Source organism: Clinocottus analis, unplaced genomic scaffold (assembly GCF_023055335.1).
Source record: "Clinocottus analis isolate CAN_PGR_092001 unplaced genomic scaffold, fCliAna1.0.p SCAF_9, whole genome shotgun sequence".
NCBI lineage: Eukaryota > Metazoa > Chordata > Actinopteri > Perciformes > Cottidae > Clinocottus > Clinocottus analis.
Window position 1 is genome coordinate 19,289,809 of NW_027176251.1, and position 21,158 is coordinate 19,310,966.

A 21,158-nucleotide genomic window follows, 5' to 3' on the forward strand; every position below is an offset into this window, starting at 1 on the left:
GACCAAGTCGTCCTTGGCCTTTACCTTCACACCTTTTTAGACATTTCCAACTTCCTGCATGGCGTTGACCTTCGTTGGTAGTAAAGACCCTTTGGAGTTATTAGCAGATCGACATGTACACATAAAAGCAGAGGTCAACCTTTAAGACGGCCGCTTTGAGGAACCCAATGTCTTCACAATGTAGAGAAAGATGAGATCATGTTAATGCTCTGTGTGTGGGGGAGAGGGAGCTGTGAGATCTGTTAGTGCTGATTAAATATTAATAATGACTTAATGTGACAACAAATCATCTTTTTAATCATAACAAACAAATAGTAAAAAAAAAGAAAAGAAATAAATCTGAATGAGCTTGATTGGCCAACAGAGAGGATTTGTGTTCATTCCCGCCATGTGCTTCCACGGAAAGATAAATAGCAATACAGATAGAGAATAGACGGGTCTGTGATCTACACAAGTAGGGAACCATTGGTGCATATATGTATATTTATTATTTAAAGATATTGTCGTGATAAAAAAAGCACACGCTAGCACAAAAAAATCAACATAAAATGTTTTGTTTACATACACAAGGATGCTGAAAACATGAGCATGTCAGGCTGATGATTATACTGAATTGCAATTTCTTTTCTTTTTTTTGCAGTTTTCTGTGCGTCAAGGGTCGGTTTACCATAACTGATTAATAAGTGACTGGTTGTCCCATCAATATCAGCAGTAGATTACAGAAACAGCAGTTATGGCTCTGAGCAGTTAACGCAAAGTGTGTAGTTCTGTTTGAAGATTTATTTTCAAGCTTTTTACAATCCATCACCAACACCTGTGCCATCTCAAAGTCGCTTGTGGCTCAGTTTCTCCACCCAAGGAAACAGTTGTCAGTGAGGATACAGCAGAGAAAAGTGTTTTAGAGTATGCATCTTTTTTATTGGTAAAAAAATGGAAAATATTCCATTCCGAGAATAATGGAACAACAGTGTAATTTATGTTCCAACACTGGCTCACCATCTTGTGATAAACATATGGGGGGGAAGCGCTATTACTAGCGTTTTGTCTCCAGCAGTTGTATGCGTTTAGAAAAACGGAAGGGGTGACAGATATTTATATGCGACATATGTTTCTATGTCTTTGTGAGAGGCCACGCTGTGACTGTAAGCATCTCACGAGAAAAGCTTTCAAGCTAGAGAAAAATAATGGAGAAACACATTTGTTTTTATCAAATTCTACTGAGGTTAGTGAGCTCAGTAAGGACAGCTACCAATAAAGTGTTGTTGTTGTTTTCAAGCATGGATGGTTGAGAATCCTGAGATCCTGTTTGTCAGAGGGGTTTACAGGGACGAGACTTCCTCAATGCCATGCTGTCCATTACGTTGAGGTAATATAGCAGAAGGTTCAGCCTCCTGGTGGTTCTGCCTCCACGCCGTCCTGTGAGAAGTGGAAACAGCGGAAGACGGGTTGGGCTCAGGGTCACGGTTGGCCTCGAAACCTCCATAAATGATTTGCCATTTTTTGCGTTTACTTATGAGTCAGGAAAGTGCTCCATCATTCTGTCCTCAGCGTTCTCTCCTCTCACTTCCTGTCTCTGTCTCCCTCACTGTTTGAGTTTGCTCCTCTGCCGCGTCTCTCTCTCTCTCTCTCTCTCTCTCTCTCTCTCTCTCTCTCTCTCTCTCTCTCTCTCTCTCTCTCTCTCTCTCTCTCTCTTTGTTTCTTTCTTTCTCTCCTGTTTCTGTTTCTCTGTGATTCTCTCTCTCTCTCTCTCTCTCTCTCTCTCTCTCTCTCTCTCTCTCTCTCTTTTTTTTTTCTCTCTCTCTCTCTCTTTTTTTCTCTCTCTCTACGGAGGGATAGAAGTTGTACTTCAGCTGGTTACAGTTAGTTCCAATGTTGCTCACGTAGTTGACATTTGGAAGCGAACTCTCCCACTGACATCTTTAGATGGTGTGTGTGTGTGTGTGTGTGTGTGTGTGTGTGTGAGCACCTGCAGACTCCATTACGACGGTACTGAATAGCATTTATAGGGAGTCGAAGCTTCAGCGAGGAATATTTGACAATATTTGCACCTTGAATAATATGAGATTACCTTTCCTCATTTCATGGACTATTTTAGATTTTTTAAAATAATCTGTTTATTATGCCTTAAATAAAAAACATTCACATTGAATGCTCTGAAAAAGTCCAATGACTTGTGAGACAAGGGGCCTGGTGGCGAGGGGGATTAGGCTTCTGCTTTGGAAAAGGCCTATTTGTTGTTTGGGAGGTATGTAGTGTAATGGCACTACATGCGGCACACAAAACTGGTAACACGACGGTTCACTTTCACTTCTTTTGTCTTTTGCTAAATAAAAACAAAAACAAGTCACGTGAAAAAATATTTTCTTTCAAGAAGTGTAAATTATTGATTATTTTCCGTGTGGTACTGAAATTCTGACTTTACTCTCAAAACATTTATTCTGATACAATATATTTTATTCCAAGTAGAAGAAGGCTCAGTGAGTTGGATAAGACAAGATATTAACTAATTAGTAGTTAATTAAATGCTGCTAACATCAAGTTCATGCTATTGTTTTGCACACTGTGACATTCACATATAACAGTCGTGGGCTATTCAACCAGCAGATTGCTCTTGGGGACCTGTGAATGAGCCCATTATTTATAATAAATGCTCAGCTTGAAAAGGTTATATATATTTATATATATAAATATATCCACTCCACTGTCAAAATAAAATTCCACATATGATATTTTTTACATGGTATTGTTTTTCCGTGTTAATGTACAATGTAATTTATACATTTACTCATATATTAATCTCTAAACATTTTTTTGCACAAACACTGGCCAAAGTCTGCTAGAATTAAGACAACATTCAACCAAGTCTTTAGTTAGTATAGTTATTAATAATTATAATACTATCAATAATAATAATAATAATAATAGTTTGTGCCTCATCATCAATGTTATTGCTCTGTATAATTGACTGCTTTAAAAAATCTCGGGTGCATTTTTTTTCCCAAATTGGGGTTCTTGTTGAATTGGTCTCACACAGCCGTGTCTAGTGGTGACTTATTTTAAAGAATGCTGTCGTTGTTCCATTTACCAGCTCACAAACAAAGTAGTCACGTCTGAATAATAAACCTGAGATAAAGGAGCAAAGGATACAGTTGTTCACACTCCTGACCCGTCGCCTTGGGGATGTGGAGCTCTTGTACAGTTGATGCTTCGGGACCGGCCTTGCCTTCAGGATGGTGGATCGTACAGAATTCATCTGAAGGAGAAACTGTGCCTCTCGGTTCCCAGCGGAACCCAAACCTAATCAGTCCACTGCGAGGACGGGATTCATGGGAGTTCATAGGAAAATAAAAAAATCCCTTTGAGCAGATGAAACCCACACAGCCCCCCCCACACACACACACACACTCCCACCATACTATACACTCATCTCTAATAACACAAAGACATTCAGGGAGACCAGTAGAAGTTTGGAACAGATACAAAAGAGACCACCGAGAGAAACAAAGACAACCCCAACAAAGACAGTGGCTGACCTGACATCAAAGAGCGTCTGTTGTTTCAGTTCCCTGCTGTGCTAACTATTGCCTTCCCAAGGGAGGACGGACTGAAAGAGCAAGCCATACCTCGATTCTGAAACCAGCTCTGAGAGGATGAAGGGGGGAAAAAAAACCCACTGCATTGTTGTACAGGATCAAATTACACACCCTGGGCCTTCAGGTCTACTATTTTCCAATTAGAGAACACAAACTTGATCATCACTTCTGTCTCACGATGATATCGACGATTGTCTGTGCAGCCTCGTCCTCACTCGGGTTGTAATTGTGAGCTGCTGTGCACAGGATTTCAAGTTGTTGTTGTTTTTCTGTCACTTGCTAAGTGCCAGGTGGCTATGTTTGGGAGGCTAAGCGGCAGAGCATATTCTGTACCAGGCGGATGGTAATTACCAGGTGCTCAGCCTTGGCAGTAAGAAGCCATAGGATGTGTATGCATGTTTGGATATGTGTGTGTGTGTGTGTGGTGTGTTTGCTGCTACTGTAGATGACTCTGTATTTTTGGCTACTGATTTTTTGCCCCCCTCCCACTCCCCCTCCTCCACGCTCTACCTCCAGCTGTTCGAGCTGCTGGGCCCAGAGGGGCTGGAGATGATCTCCGTCCTCCTCCAGTGCAGGGCGACCATCGTCGACTCCCTCCTCAGCATCCCAACTGACAGGACCAGCTACCCAGCAGGTGAGACAGCCCCATGGCAACCAGGTCATCGCCATAGTAACACACTTCTATTGACTAGTTGGAGTAAACATAAACACCATTTCTTAGTGTCCGTAGATAAAAGAAAAGATTAATATGAACCGTGCAGGCTTCTGAAGGTCTTCAGGTTATATATGCATTTTTCAACCACATTTCTTGCTTTCTGATGCAAGTGGATGACACAGAGGTGCCAATAACCACTGAGAGCCTTCCCCGCAGCTGCATTATTGTGTTTGTCAGCTCCAGGGGAAAGTTATGCTGGAGCTCATTTGCAGACAGACCGTTGCTGCTCAATCTCTGTGTTCAAACCCGGTTCAGAATGGTTGCGCAATGTCATCCAACCAAACATAACCAAACATCCTACTGTATCTGCCTACACGTCGGCAGATAACAACCAAGCAACTGCAATACAATAATACTACTGATGGCCAGCGCACCGATCGATCCAGCATACGTGTTCATCTACTCGGATGATATGATCTCTTTATTTACTGCCTCTTTGGCCCTTTGGCTGGAAGAGTGCCACGATCGGGTGAAGGGGTGACCACAATGAGAAGTGACTCTTTTCAACAACATTTACTTACTAACTCACTCACACTAACTAACTCTATTCATAGAGTAATAGACGGTTCACACAACAATGACACATACACAATGTGTAACACTGAATAATTGAAAATGTACAAATTGTCCCTAGGAATGTTGGGTAACGTTATAGCTGCTAGTAAGTAGCATAACCGTGTGTCAGGTGCTGGGAGAGGCACAGTGAAGACCAGAAATGACCTGAGGATCTTTTGTGTCTGCTGTTTGGATGTTGTTTTGGAGGTTTTAGGCACTGGTGTCGCAGTTGTAACAATAAACAAATGTTGCATTCTGATTCCTTCATATGTTATATAAAACGCTGTGGCCAATGAGACTTCGTTGTAATCAAGGCCTTCAGTATAAACGATGAATTTAACAGCTTTTATATTCTATGCTCTTGTGACTCTAAACTGCTGTAAACGTACAGTGTATATATATATATATATATATATATATATATATATATAAAGGCCCAGTACTGCAAAAATACCAAATACATCTACACACTGTGAATCCATAACATGGGGGTGTTATATGTTTGGCCATTGCCGTCATCAGTTTATTGGCCCCGAGCAGTAGTAAATAGATCAATATCTACAATGGTAGTTTATGACATATGCATCATGTTATACTTTTGACACATCTGATGCACCTAAAGCAGCTCTGCGGTTGGATGAGAGCTGGAGCATCAGCTGCTTCAGGTGTTGGAGCAAAGAGCTCTGCTCTCTTGATTTATAGAAGAAGATTTTACATGGCAAACATTTCCAGAAGATGTCAATGTTGAGAGGAAGGCATCAAAATGATAAAGCAACTTTTGTCTAAGCTTGTTGGCCGTTGTCCATAGTTATGAAACGGTGATAAAAAGTGATGTCAAACTGCTTAGTATTAGGTGAAAAACAAAGTTTTAGGGGAGGACGATGAGGCGAGGCAATTTAAGAAATACTTGTGACTGGCCTAATCATGTATAAGAGACATGCTGTAATATCATGCCATACATGGACACGTTAAGGGCTGACATGGTCATGGTGCTGCTCAGGAACAGGCACTGGCTCTTGTGTGGAACAGCCTTCCATGGGTTTTTGTTGTCGTTATCTGGCTCTCTAGCAGCTTAAAGCTGTTTATTGATTCTGTATCGGGTAGTATTTCTCAAGGCTTGAAAGTGAGCTGTTCTCAAGCAGCCTGGCTTTAGCTTTACCCGCCTTCCATGCTCATGTCTTCATGCTACTGCGCCGGCGACAGACACAATCTGGAGGGATTCTTCCGTCCCTCTGTCCGTCCCATCCTTCTGAACCCGATAACTCAGGAAGACTTGGAGGGAGTTTCCTCCAATTTTATACAGTTGTCAAGGACTCAAGGATGTGCTGATTATATTTGTATGGTTAAAGGTCACTGGGATCTCAGCTCTTTCCCGTTCTCTTAAACTTGAACAAACATCCACTTAGGACCCAGGGATGGACTGCTTCAGTCAAAGGTTGCTATGACGTCACAAAAGACATGTATGTCCTTATCTCAAGAAATCAGATGCCAATTCTGCCAATTCAACACAAATATCTGCTCGAATGAAGTGATGGCATTTTTGAGAAATGCCATCACAAACAGCATTGAGGGATGTGAAGTGCAAGTTGGCCGGTTGGCGCTGGTATGTGGTTCTGGTTTTGACTTGAAATGCTGTCTTCTATCCTGAGCCACGGTTTCCTTTGTCCTGAGTTGGCTGGTTGTCCCCTTCTCAGTGTGTGGAGTAGAGCTGTAGGTATTTAAAGATATTGGTGGGAAGATAGGATTGATATTTTTTCATTGGCAGAGCTGTCTTTTGATCCATACGCTAGGTAGACATGAAAGAGCGGCTGAAGATTAGAGGAGAGAGCTCTTGCTTTGTCAGAATAATCCCTGCAACTATTTCAAGTCATTCACACTCCTTTAGATCCTGGAGAGGTTTTGGAGTCACTTGAAACGCACAGGTCCTATATATAGATTTGAATGGTGTGAAACAGTACATGAGATAATTTATGCTCATCTATCAGTTTAAATCATAGATGTGTGCCATCTAATCTTGTTTAGTTGTAATACTACACAATGCAATTATTAGTGTAGCTCATACTTGATGTAATAAATCAAATACATTTAAGTCAATGCAAATATTTAATCATTCAGATGAATAAACCTATTACGAGTGTTGAAAAAATGTACTCCTGATTACAACTGTTTGATTCTGGAGGTGCGCTATGGACCTTTTGACAACCTGCGGTGCTATTCTTTCAATGTGAGCAGATTCCCATAACATTCCGCACACACACACATACACAAGGACGCACATGCTCCGCACAAGCGTACGGTTTACATGGTGTACACTGTTAGTGGTTACAACTAGAGCGTGATCAATTACATTGTCCAGAGCTGCCCCAATAATGTTTTGACTTCCTGTTGGAAGTTTGCAATTTTTATTCCAATCTTTAAGGTTCTCCAGTAATGTTCCCACATTCGTCAGTGACTGTGACACTGATGTATGAAAGCGTACGAGGACATTCAGCTCATTCAGTGTCTCTTGGTGGAGAGGGTTCCGTTACGAGGGACTTCAAAAGTCCCAAAGCGTATTAGAAACCCGCTGCTGCAAAAGCAGACGTGGTCTGTGTTTTTGTCGGACGTAGGCCAACACTCATAGAGCACATTAAACCAACCTGTCGGTCTGTCTAGTTGCTAGCTGGCGAGCTATCGGCAAAGTGATGATTCCTTCTTTTGATATATTAGTACTTTTTAATACCCCATGGTCAAACTTGCAGTTTAAACATGCAGTTTAACCTTCGTCTCACCCGTTTGGCAGTGAGAGTCATTACAAAGACATTGTTGGCTGACCTGCCGGTCTCACAGAGCCAGCAGCTCCTCACAGCTTTAACACTAAAGCTGGTGGCACTAAGCAAAGGAATCACAATTCTTCTTTATAACGGAAGTAAGATTACAAAATGACATAAATACGAGCTGATATTAGCTTAACAAATCATGTCAGTCAGAAATGTTATAATATTTATCAAGGTCATTTCAGAAGTCTTTCTTTTTTTTTTTTTTACGGCGTACAGTATGAATGCGCATTGCGTTCTGCGCCCTCATTAAGCTGAGGGACTGTACTGTACACCTTGTCAATCAGTCTCCTCCGTGCAGTGTCTCCTGTACGGTACAGAATACGTTCGGCACAGAATACGTCCGGATAAAAAGTCAGCGGAGCGGCGCCCGGACAAAGAGGCACGGTCAGAGGACCTCGTCGATTGATCATTAAAATGAAATTTGTTAAACTTTTTCATTATTTTTTTAAATCCGCGAAACTTTGAGAGTGTTTAAATAAGAGAGAAATGTGAGAAAATGTTAATGCCTGTCTGAGAAAAGTGTGTGATTGAGGGTTTTGCGGCCTTAAAACATGTATAATAATGGTAAAAAAATAAAGCTGACTACTTCGTGGATTTCTTCTATCGCGGGTTATTTTTTAAACGTATCTGCCGCGATAAACGAGGGACCACTGTATACCTTTTTTTTTAGGAAAAACAATCTCATGATCTTTATGGCTCCTCCCCTTTATGTAGGACTCAAGTTGTAGGCGTCCTGAAGTTTAGGCTTCTGTGTTTCTCGCTTGCCGTGGATCTCAATGGCAAAACCAGTGTTCTAAGGCTCTGCAGGTCATCACTAGTCAACAGCATTATGACACTGGGTGCAGTATTTCTTAAAGTCGTTTATAGTTGAGAACACTCAATTCTAAATATAGTTTGAAAAGCTACACACAATGTGTTTTAATCTGCATTAACTTTTCCAGTGACGGTAAAGTTTGCGGATATTATTTTTTTATGTTTACTGGTTCAAATGTACGCCTGAATTTGACGGGGATTACAGGCTTACTTTCTACTCTCAGCTCAAAACTACTCCCTTGATGTTGATGAACTATTTTCTTGCTGACTTGTAAGCTAATTCACTTACCTGCACAATGTGACCTGTTTGCTGCAGAGCAACTTTATAGAAATGAAATTGGAAAAGTTGTTGTTCAGGAAACATCCGACATGTTTTGCTCTTGTTGCATTACGTTAAACGTTTTATACCGGAAGAGAAGCTGCAGATGCCAACAGACACCTCTAGGTTGATCAGACTTTGCCATTAAAACAAGTACAGCTGGAACCCATCAGCAAAGATTTGGTAGATAAAATGTAGTGGGGAAATATATGGGCCAGTAAATGTTCCCATTTTAGTCCAAAGGAAACCAGCTGGAGTTCTACCATCACCAGGATGCCGCGTCTAACTCCGCTGATGTTATTCCCATTGTGAAGAACTTTTGATCAGCGTTTAAAATTTTCACTTGCCAGACAGCTTTTGAGATTAGTGTTGCCTTGACGACTGAGGGTGAAGTCAGGAGAGGTTAAAAAAGGCTGATTAAATTTTACACTATTTGCATGCCGTCAGGAAGAGTGGGATTTAGCGGGAATGCCTGTCTCTTGCTGATTAGCTTTTAAATTGCAGTTTGCGGCTTGGCACTTGCATGTTTATCACAGAACAGATTCTCTCAGCGGCTCTTTTTCCACATTTCAATGTCTGATAGAGGCAGTGATATGTGGGGTGGACAATTCTAAAGACAATATGTCTCTCCACTCCAACTTTTTGAACACAGAGCTGAAGAAATCGTTGGCTATTCAAGACATAATGATATGGACGACACTGCCGTATATAATAATGTTTATGGCAACAGCTCAACTTTGATCCCCTGATTGTAACCTCATGTTGTCGGTGAAAGCATCTGTTAAACTAAGACTAATTGATTAACTAAGAAATTAATAGGCAGATTAATTGATGCCTATGCAGCCCTTGTAGTAAAGTTGAGAACCGTTGAACATATTTAGATATTTATTATTATGTTTACATCATTTTTCTAAAACTACGAGTAAAGTTCACGCGACGCTACTTTTACCGTCGTTAAATCGCTATATAGAACTTCCAGTCTTGTAATCGGGAGTCTTGAAGTCATTGTGGTTTTCAAACCACATGACTAACTGCTGACCAGGGTCACGCACGACGAGGTCTTTGACCAGGAGGAGTCCCAGATGAGTGTGAGGTCTTCAAACTAAATCCAGATCAGAGATATCCATGCCAAGTGACACATTAAATTCCGCATACGAGGGCAGTTAAACTAAAATAATGTTGACTGATTAATGCCGTTAGTTAAACCGGACACGGGGCTCACAATACATTGGTCAAAACCCTGACAAATTATGCTCATCAGGGTATGCAAACCCTGCTCTCGTAAACCAGCACAAAGCAGCTAGAAGTCTTAACAGAGCTAGTGAGTTGAGGCCAAAATGGAGCTAAAAGGATTGTAAATATTTGACTCGCATTCGTCAGCTGGCCATATTGATTGTTTGTGTTACTCTGCGTTTGCGTGGATAGGCATCTTTTTTTGCTAACATTAGCAGCGGCATAGCAACTATATATTTTATGGAAAAGTCGTAGCTTAACTTGAACATGCATTCTGTCTGTTTTCTGTGTCGTTGTTGGCCGAGAAGCGGAAGAGCAGTTGTCTAAGTTTGAGGTGTGTTGTTTGGCCGTCTCTAAACATCAAGGAGACACGCAGAGAGGTGGAGCCCAGTGGGAGGCTGACAGCCCCAACCTGGTAGGAATAGCCCCCCGTGGAGTGTTTGTGTTTGTGCGTACAAATGCCTTTGACTGGGTCATTAAACACACCACTTTTATGTTCAGTGTTGGACAGTATAGGTGTCGAGGAATATGTAGAAAGCCACGCAGAAATCAGTTTCCCGGGCTTGATGTTCCGTAGCCAATGGTTCTGCCACAAATGTAACGGGACTTTTGGACAATGTCCTCGGGCCACGATCAGAACGAAGGCTTTTCTCTGCTGCTGGAGCACAAACTCGGCTCACCACCCTGAGTGCGACAGCTAACGGAGAACAAGCACTCGGCGGATGCGCGGCTCCTCACTGCGGAGCAGGTTTTACAATAAAGCAATCTATTTGGCTTCCTGGAGTGCTTGGTAATGCATAGAAGTCAGTACTTAGACACTTTTACATTCTTTATAATTATTATAGGGCTTAAGTGTTAGTGAGAGCTGTATATTGAAATGATTATACAACACTTTAAGCAGACAGAATTATAAGGAGTGTCCTGAATGACTTTGTGATAGTGGAAATATGTCATTAGCATTAAGCAGTTATTTGGTTGAAGCTGAAATCATTTATTTTTTATATATACTTCAGATGTGCGTATGTATGTGTTGTTAGGCAGTTAAACCCAGGGATTAAATTGCCACACAATAGCTGACATTGACATGCATTTTTCTATTCTCACTGACATTACATTTACTGACATAGAGTATCTGTATGTTCACAAGGTCACAAAGTTAATGAGATATGGCAATATAAAAGTTATAGACACGTTCCGATTTAGATTTATTTTATTAATACATGATAACGTTTGCAATAAAATAGTCCCTCCTGGGCTGGTTGCCTGCACAGGCCAAGGACTCGGTTTCTATGAAACTTAGCTCACTCTCGGCTCATAATCATGTATTTTTCCATTATTTCGATTGATTTAACTATCTGGCTATTATTTACATTATTTTGTATTTCGAGTCCTCATGAATCTCACTGTTCTTCTGGGCAAGTTCCGCCCTGTGCAGCATTGAAGCGCTAGGACTGGCCGAGGTACTGGTCACCTGATTCGTTTCATCCCTCCGCTCTGAACAATGGGCTATCCTGACCCTTTCTCCTCGAGCAGGGCACAAAGGATGTTCAGGCTGTTCATTTCTGAATGCTCTTGTGCTCTCTGTATTCATCTCCTGTGGTCCATCGTGATTCTTCAAACCACCCTTTGTTTACTTGCCCCTCAGGAGTGTTGAGGTCCAGGCCCCAGGCCCTTTTTTATCGACTAGTGGTCATCTTCTGATATCGAGTTCTTTCTTGCGAAGGTTTTCACATTGAATACATGGTTGCTAATTGTGAGACTTCAGGACTTCATGGTGGGTCATTACTGTAACGGTTAATAGAACGGCTCAGGCTCTATAATACCTCTTACAACGACATAGAAAACATTTAGACGCTTTGCATGTTGTTAAACAACAGCAGATAGATTTCCTTTCGGGACACTGTTCACTCCTCCAACCAGGAGTTCAAAGTTAACCTTAAATGTTGACACTTTTACTGGCTTTTGTATCTGTTTGTAACCGTTCCGTGTTGGAAGTGTCGCAAAGCAGCCATGAAAGTTCATGGAAATAAGGTTTTTTTTCTCAGGCATAGAGGGATACAAAGATTTTAAAGAACTGTAAAACAGAGGCATGTGGGTATTATGTCATAGCCATGAACCAATTAGATTGCTGGATTTGAGCGACCTGTTTTTTTAATATACAATATCAACTTTTGGTGGAATCCACTTCTGCATTTTTAATGTAAACTGAGCTGACAATAAAATGCAACAGTGCACTCTTGCCTTCAAGGGGAGACACCACAGGTGAATAGGATACAACATTTAACTTCTCCCATTAATTACTTACATAAGGGCAACTCTTTTCTTATTAGTTTTCTTAAATGTAATATTTAAAAATGTGTTACTTTCAGCCGTAACAAATTGTAGAATCCATTAACAATAGGCTTTCCGGTAATATAATTATAATTACTATGTCAAGTAACGCGTGGCCACCCGGAAATACATCTTTATTGTTTAAATGTTTTCATGTCATTCACCATGGAAAAGAAACTGCCGTGATTGACAGATTTTAAGTGGTAACAATACACGTAAATACATGAATGAGCATTGATCGTATTATGTCATGTACACACATCCTCCTCCTGCTCTACAGCTGTCAGATTGAGCGTGACGAGCTCATATATACACAGTATGGGGGCCAGCATCCTCCGGTCAGTGTGGAGAAAACAATGTCACACTAATAGATGGTAGCCCAAATAGATGATAGAAAAGCAAATGTTTGGTGCCAGGCTATCATCCAGCAGTGGTTAGAGTAGTAACATGTCATAAAAACAAACGCAGTGAGACACACGTCCTTCACTTAGGCTTTACATTACATCTTAAAAGTTGCCCAATGCTGGTGGTACGTCACAACTACATTTGCTCCTGATGCAAAACACGATGTGAAAACACAATGCCACCATCTTGTAAGCAGACCTGATCTGCTTTGGCGACGCTTTTTACCATGATGATGGCGCCATGATCGCTTGTGGAAAAGAGGGATGCTGGAGATTTGGAAGCAATCATTATTGGAGATGCACAACAAGGCACAATAGCTACCAGAGAGGAAGGGGGGGGGGAGTAAGATTTAGACAGAGGAGTTGGTGCATGGAGGGTGACAGAGTTAAAGGGGTTGGCAGTTGGAGAGGTACTGGGAGGGAGGGTGAGAGTGATGGGAAGAGGGGAGAGCTGCTGGAACGAGAGCAAAGGCTGTGCAGCAGGTAGAGCCGGCAGACGAGATAAAGAAGAAATCATTCAGTCAATCAGCCGGGCCGCGCCGCAATCATCAGATCTCATCTGTTTTCAAGAGCAATTCGGCCTTTTATTGAGCTGTTGTGCCTCAAACAGGGAGGCTGCAATGGGGAACATTAACCCCTGCAGTGCCACATGCACTTGCATCTGACATCAATGGGCTATCGAGATTACTGCTGAAATATGAATCCATCTCCGCTGACATTGGCTGACCCAACGTTGTTTTCTCAATGTGAGCAAATGCTCCTGTTGTCCGCCCAGGGAGCAGGTCACACAGCGAGGGGCCTGTAAACTCTTCAAATATTAGAATCTATGATCAAAACCATGTGAAGTATGGAGGTCATGGAGAATATTTTAAATATACTATGTGTTCACAATTTACTAATCTGTTTTCTGCAAATATCAGCAGAGCAAAGCTATACACTAGAATGATGTTATTATCCCCTTTAAAGGAAATGCTGAAACTAAAATGTAACATTTCAACTTTAAATGGCCGGTATGAAAATCAGCACAAATGTCAATATATCAGTGACACAGTGAAACATTTATTGTATCATGCCACACAGGGATGCGAACAACAAACAGCATTTATTGAATAAGCATCAAAACCAGTTATCTCTTCTGATAATACGGCCGACATCTTCACATTAAAACTCACCATGAGGAAAACATTGGCCATCAGCTTCCAATACTTTTGAGCACCAAGCATCATTGTGCACACACAGAGTCCACCTCCTCTCATACCACCGGAGTCCTGCTCTCTGTCCTGATGTCCGCCCGTCAACTGCAGCTTGATCCTGGACCACGATGGATCCAGGTCTCTGTGAAGATGTGGGCTCAACAGTCACAAACCTCACCGCTGCTTTCATCCATCATGCGCCAGACAGCCAGCAGTCAGCTGGGAAGTGGAGTAGTTTCAGGTCCTAGCTGGGTTAGCTTAGCTTAGCTTCCTAATTCCTGGGGCAGTTCAGTGGTGTTTTGTCCAGCAGGTCAGGCTGGTTGGTTGGGTCATGTATAATCAAGTAGTCCCAAGTGTTCGTCTTGGGTCTTTTTATTTTCATTTTTAACTTCACTCCAATGATACTTTGCAGAGTCTGTCTACTTCATTTGGTGCATTGATGGTATTTTCTCTTAAAGATGATTTTAAAAAGGTCTTGAAAGTCATTAAATTAATACTTAATGTGCAGATACCTTCTTTGTCCTCCATGGGACTTCCATTTATAGAAATATAATGATTAGATCCTGTCTAGGTAAAGCTTTGATGTAGTAACCTTTTGCCTTTTCTTTACTATGTTTCTCCTTCAGGTATGAGTCGGTTAGTCAGCGGAGAAGTGACCAAGCCCACCTTTGCGTGCCAGGTGACCATCCAGTCAGAGCAGGAGAAACAGATGATGAAGATGTACCGCAGAGAGGAAAAAAGAGAGAGGAAGAGAGGCAAAGGAATAGATGACTGCGACGTTTCAGATGCTGGCCTGACCTTTGACCCCAGAGAGATGAGAATCCAGCGGTATATATCTCTTCAAACTTTCTTTTGGTCCTTTCTTTCCTTTCATTTGTCTTTGTTCTTACTCTGTCCGCCTTTCTCCCTGCTCTTAGGTATCCGTACCAAAACCGACAAGCTTCTGCATTTTTCATGAGAACTTGGCTAGAGCGTTACAAAATATAAAATAAATTTAAAAAAACACACCCAGCAACAGCTCTTTTCTTTGTTGAGGATTTTTCTGAAAGTTTAATTTTGGCGGATGAAAAATAAAAAAAGAGCAGCGATCTGTTTAATTAAAAACTTAGCATGACCAAATCCAGCCCAGTGTGAAGGAAAAGATTAGCAGAGAGGTAAGCCACTTTAGGAAGGAACATAATGCCTCACATCTGTGCCTCTCCATTTTAATCATCAACTGCACTATTTATTCTAAAGCTGAAATATGGATGGATGTGAGGGTTCACATATGGAACCAAGTGGTTGCAGATGTGTTTTTGTAGAAATGACATTGCCGTTTATTCCTTTCTCCTAATCTTGAAGTAATTCATTTACCCTATCAAGCTCCTTTTGTTTACAGCTCACAGAATTCTGTTCCTCTTTGTTTCACATGTTCCGTATGTCTTGTGTTTGCTTGCACAGGGAGCAGGCCCTGCTGACGGCACGCCGTGAACCTTTGCTGAGCAGAGAGCGGGTGTATGAACGTATTCGGTACCCCAACGTCTATGACTGCTACGCAGAGGCTGCGAAGATGCCCGCGTTTGTCGGAGGAGCCAGGGTGAGGCTTGTGTCTGCTGATTGTCTTGCGTGTCGAGTGTCTTGTGCCTCGGATATGAGACAAAGAGCTGAAGTGGACTGTATATATTTAACACTAATCACAGCGAGATGCACAACCACCGGGTTGATGAACAATCGTTCCGTTCCCACATTACACCACAGTGACGTACACAATACCCATAAGCGTATGCTTTTTGGAGTTTTTGGAATATCTTTTTAGTTTCGTAAAAACCACAACCTCTTCTTCTTTGGTTTTTCTTAGGGGCCAATCACATCAGACGCGACTCTAAAAAACGCGTCGCTAGCGAAACCATTGATCTCTTATGGCACGGCGGGCCTTTCATGCCCGGCGCGTTTTTGTCAAGGGGTTTTTTAAGCGGCTGCGTTTTTTAGAGTGGCTACCGGTGTGATCGGCCCCTTACTCATTTTGTTTTTTAACAATATTAATTCATGTATTTATATATATGATGTGTGTTTTTATTATTATTTATAAATTCATTATTGTATTGTTCCAATTTTAATTGTAGATGGTGGTTTCCAAAGACCTCTACGAAGTGAGGTTATCTATAAATTCGTATTTCTAATAATTTATGTGGAAGTGTACCCCGGCCCTCGTCCTGGCATGAGCAGCAGAGTTACCAACAGTAGAGGTTTTTGATATGTTTTCTGGGAGTACTTATATTATATTAGGCAATAGACAGAGAGGTGGATAATAATATTTAACAAACAACCAGGGACTATGTGAATTACTGTTCTGTGAGACAAAACGTCCCGCTCTCCTGGTCCGGTTATTATTATTATGTCGGCCGTTTTCACAATGTTTTGAACCAACGCTGCACCATATAATCACTCTCTATTTACTACTCTTTACCAAAAACTCCCAAAGTACCCCAAAATACAAAGCTCATAATAATTCATATCACAAACCATAGTACCACAAACTATCACAAACTGTACTATAAAAAAAACATTCAACTATGCCAGCTTTATAGTCCATAAAATTGAGCCTTCACGTGGAGTACTTCAAATTAATGTTTGAAACAACATAGTGTTGATGAGATGTTCAAAGTGCATTTGATCCACTTTGTATTTTCAAGTAAGCATCAAGGATATGGGAATAAAAGAAATGTGAAACATTGTGAACATACAGCCAAATTCTACTTTATGTTTTCCTTTCCGTGTGTTTTAAAATCCAGTTATCTTCATCCAGTTTTTGAGGTCACTTGTGAGGTCTGGATTTTTCTCATTCTACTGTGTGTGTGTGTGTGTGTGTGTGTGTGTGTGTGTGTGTGTGTGTGTGTGTGTGAGACATTCAGATGCTGCTACCCGAGGGAATCCGCAGAGAGAACGCTAAGATGTATGAAGAGGTGGAGATCCCACCCAGCCAACCCATGGCCATCGGCTTTGAAGAGAAGCCTGTCTACATTTCTGAGCTGGATGAGGTAGGATACGTTGTGTGTATGTGTCTGTACGCACACTCTGTGTGTGTATATGTGTTTTTTGTACACTAGAGTTTTGAAGTCTGACTGACATTTCTGAGACAACTGTGTCTCAACAACTATTGTCGTTTTAATACTGCTCTGACCATACACAAATATAATGTGAACATACATTAATTGTTTACTTTTTCTTTTTCGGCCCTAATTTTATTATGGCTCCATTATACAGTGCACATGGCTATTGAAAATAATGGCGGCAATACCAATGTTTAGATGAAACCAACACAAAGCATATTAATTAGTCACATTGAGAGGTGTTGGGAGGAGGCTTTTTTAGATTTGGATGTATCCCGGGTAGCTGAAAGTGGAATTCTCCCACACACACATATAGGAGGATAGAGTGGAGCAGAGGACAGACGGGTGAAGTAAACATAGCACCTGCTGTGTTTTTGTGTTTTTAGCTAACCGGGTCCAGAGATTATTCGGTCTGTGAGGTTTGCTGGAAGTGATGTCATGTAACCTCGATGCGTTTAGTGTGGCATGAGCGCCGCGCCGGACGGCTGCTCGTCAGCAACCAAGAACCAGTTTGAGAAAAGACCTTTTTTTTTCTTTTCTGGTGAAGTAAACATTAATAAGTGCTGTGAGTTCGTCACAGTTTGAAAACTGTATTGTTATTATAGGGTTACATTATATTACTGTATTATACATTACAAGATTGTGTGTTTATATATTATTTACCCAAAGTGTTATTTGTGGACTATAATATTGCTCATTATGATATTATATCATATCATTGGACGCCTACAGCCGGAAAGCAACAGCAGACAGGGTTATTCTTTCAGCTTGTAGGAGTTTCAGCAGTCAGGAGGCTCGTACGTGTTATGCAGCAGGATGAAGAGACACATTCTGAACATTCTCGTGCAGTCAATAGAAGATGTCGAGTGGCGATAACTAATAATAATAATAATGGTTTGATTTTTTATAGTGCTTTTCTGAATACTCAAAGACGCTTTACATAGGAATCATTCACACAGTGATGAGAGGAGCTACCATGCAAGGTGCCACATCAGGACTAACTTTCATACACTGTCGTCGCAGCTACGGGAGCAATTTTGGGGTTAAGTGTCTCACTCAAGGACACATCGACCCTGGCTGGCGGGGCCGGGGATCAAACCGCCGATCCTCTGAGTGAAGGACAACCCGCTGCTCACCACCGCGCCACGGTCGCCCTTATAATATATTTATTATGCTAAATATATTTTATTATTTACAAAGCCTTCGTCTGAACATTTAATTCTATTGGTGATGTTTGCAACGCAAAATCATATTCTCTAGATTTAAATATGTATTAATGAATTGTATTTGTTACCAAATGACGAACAATGAACCAGGAAATATCTGACAATGATCAGCGTAGGCCACCATGTTCGGAACAGAGACACAATGCAAACACAAAGGAAAAGAAAAATTTGCATTTGGGAACGTAAAACTTCTGGAGACGGTGTAGGACGAGGGGGCATCGAGCCGCGTGGTAGCAGACTCCTGCGCTCACTCTGGTCTTTCCAATCTGGTGGAGCTGCCGATTGATATCTTCATAGAAGTGTTTGAAATGTTCCTCATTCTTGTCTTGAAAGCGGTTCGTGAAACACTACCTCAGTCCCCGTTGTGTCTGTTTTTGACACAGGTCTGTTGAAAATACAATACGGTTCAAAAGTTTAGGGTCACCCAGACACATTTTTAGTTTCTTCACAAGTTCTGGCATGGGATAGCCTTCATTTGTAAGAACAAGAATGGGAAGTTTCTGGCCATTTTGAGACTATAATGGAACCCACAAATGTGATGCTGCAGATACTCAACTAGCTCAAAGGAAGGCCAGTTTTATAGCTTCTCTCACCAGCAGAACAGTCTGCAGCTGTGTGACATCACTGCACAAGTTTTTTTTTTGTTTTTTTTGCACAATTAGTCTTCTTAGGCGATGAGCAAACACACGGTACCATCAGAACACTGGAGTGATAGCTGCTGGAAATGGGCCTCGAACCAGACGTTTCCACCTTGAATAGTCTTTTACCACATTAACAATGTATAGAGTGTATTTCTGATTAATTCATTGACATGAAAAAATTTCCTTGAAAAATATGAAATTACTAAGTGACCAGTAGTGTAGAAGAAAATGAACAAGCTCCCACTTAAAAGTGAATCCTGAAGCTCTTCAGTCTTCACAAAGTCAAGTGTCTTAACTTAAACGGGTGCTGTTGTTGTTCTGTTAACGTGAAGTGTTGAAGGTGTTGCTGGAGAAAACCTTTTAGTGTGTTTGATTGTAGTTGAAGTATGACTCTGCGCTGTGTTCTGGTGTTGTTGAAGTTAAGAGTCTCTGGTCCAGGAGTCCCACCTGTACTGATACAAATACTTCACATAACCCTCTGAGTGTGTGTTTGATAGAACTGGCTCCCCTGTCTGACTTTATAATATCACATAATTAGATACAATACAGTAAGAAAGCGTAGGTTGTTCTATATACAAATATACCACATAACCATAAAGAGTAAGGATCAGAAATATATGTTCAAGGAGTGTGAACCATTATAAATACAATTGTACAATTAGATATAGTGAGATATCACATGGTGACCAGAAAACCTATATTTCATGACTTTAACGCATCGAACAATGAACATCCCAGTATGAACGGGGAATGCTGTCATGTTACCTTAGCAACCGCAGCGAGAAGCAACTTCTATCTCCACTGGTGCTCGTTAACCACAATGCCATGAGGACGCAGTCTTTCATGGCACAGTGAACAGAATCTCCATACCAGTGCTGATATCAAAACTGTGTGTGTGTGTGTGTGCGTGCGTGCGTGCGTGCGTGCGTGCGTGCGTGCGTGCGTGCGTGCGTGCGTGCGTGCGTGCGTGCGTGCGTGCGTGCGTGCGTGCGAGAGACATGGTTCTCCTGATAAAGAGAACAACATCAATACAATTGACGAGGGAAGACGGAAAGTGTTATGCCAGCTAGGGGGCAATCTCCGCATGCTAACATTGGCCCGAGGCCGAAGGTTAGAGGTCTCAGATCTTGTCAGGATTTACACATAAATAATTAGATATTGAATAAAACTATTAGTTGCACGACAAATCAACAACTTTTACCAACATTTGTTAAGCTGACCGTGTTCACACATTACAGACCCCAAACGTCTGACCCAAAAGGAGATGAGAGAGAATGCTTGTGATAGTTTGTTATTGACCTCTTACATCTACTCTCTCAGATGACCAAATCAGGGAAAATCTTGAAGCTTCAGTTATTTAGAATTAATACAGACAAATGTTGAAAGCTGAACCTAACTGGATTAGTTCAGCAGGCTGCAGGCTGGCCATGTGATGCAACACTATGGGGACCCAGATCCCAGGAATGGATTCGGCACATCGACATGTGGAGGTTCATCGGTCTGGACAACAGGATTCCTCCTTGTCACTCTGTTCAGCTGCCAGGAGAGCTTGCTGCTGCCCCGGGTGTATCGGTGGGACCTGTTATCCTGTAATGGCCGGTGACTGATGTGCCTTCTTAATGGAGGTGCTGTAGCTCTCAGCCGGCTGTCAGCGGACACAGAGAGTCGTCGGTCTGACTGACACCTTGACTGACAAACCCAAACTCACATGGGTACATACATCCTCGCTCCCCCCCCCCCTTCCTCAGCCTCTGGCGGCCGTTACACAGCCACCACTGGGCCGTATTAGGGGGCAGCGAGCTAGAAAAGCAGAAGTTCAGTCTGCTCCGGGCCTGAGGGAGGAGGCATGGCAGGAGAGCGGAGGACGCTCCACACACATCATTGTCTCTGAAAGGCTCTGCGCCCATCCTGTCTGCCGAGGAGGACTTTGTGATCCATCATTACTGCATCACCAGTGAAGATGCAGCAGTGCAAAAGGTCACCCTTTCTCCTCCGCACCCGGCCTTTTGTTGATGAAGGCTCGAAAGAACAATACCCGTGATCCTCAGGAGCATTTTGTCACACAACAGGAGACTAGTGTAACTGCCCACCTCTCTTAACCTTCCTGTCACTCATGCTAATGGACATCATAATAAACAAGATTTAGTTTTGGTGCGAGTGTGTAATTGCCTGTTTGTGGATGGAAGTGTGTGCCAATGCGTCTTGTGCCGTGACAAACTGATAACCG

General features: G+C 41.9%; 1 protein-coding gene across 2 annotated transcripts in view; it reads left to right on the forward strand.

Moving 5' to 3' along the window:
• Nucleotides 1-21,158, forward strand: part of ascc3 (activating signal cointegrator 1 complex subunit 3) — a 140,706-nt gene that overhangs the window by 15,367 nt on the left and 104,181 nt on the right. For both annotated transcript variants that reach the window (XM_068569664.1, XM_068569663.1), the window contains exons 5-8: nucleotides 4,110-4,227; nucleotides 14,602-14,803; nucleotides 15,416-15,551; nucleotides 16,867-16,992. In XM_068569664.1, coding sequence (XP_068425765.1) covers nucleotides 4,110-4,227; nucleotides 14,602-14,803; nucleotides 15,416-15,551; nucleotides 16,867-16,992 — 582 coding nt within the window. The remainder of the gene's footprint in view (nucleotides 1-4,109; nucleotides 4,228-14,601; nucleotides 14,804-15,415; nucleotides 15,552-16,866; nucleotides 16,993-21,158) is intronic.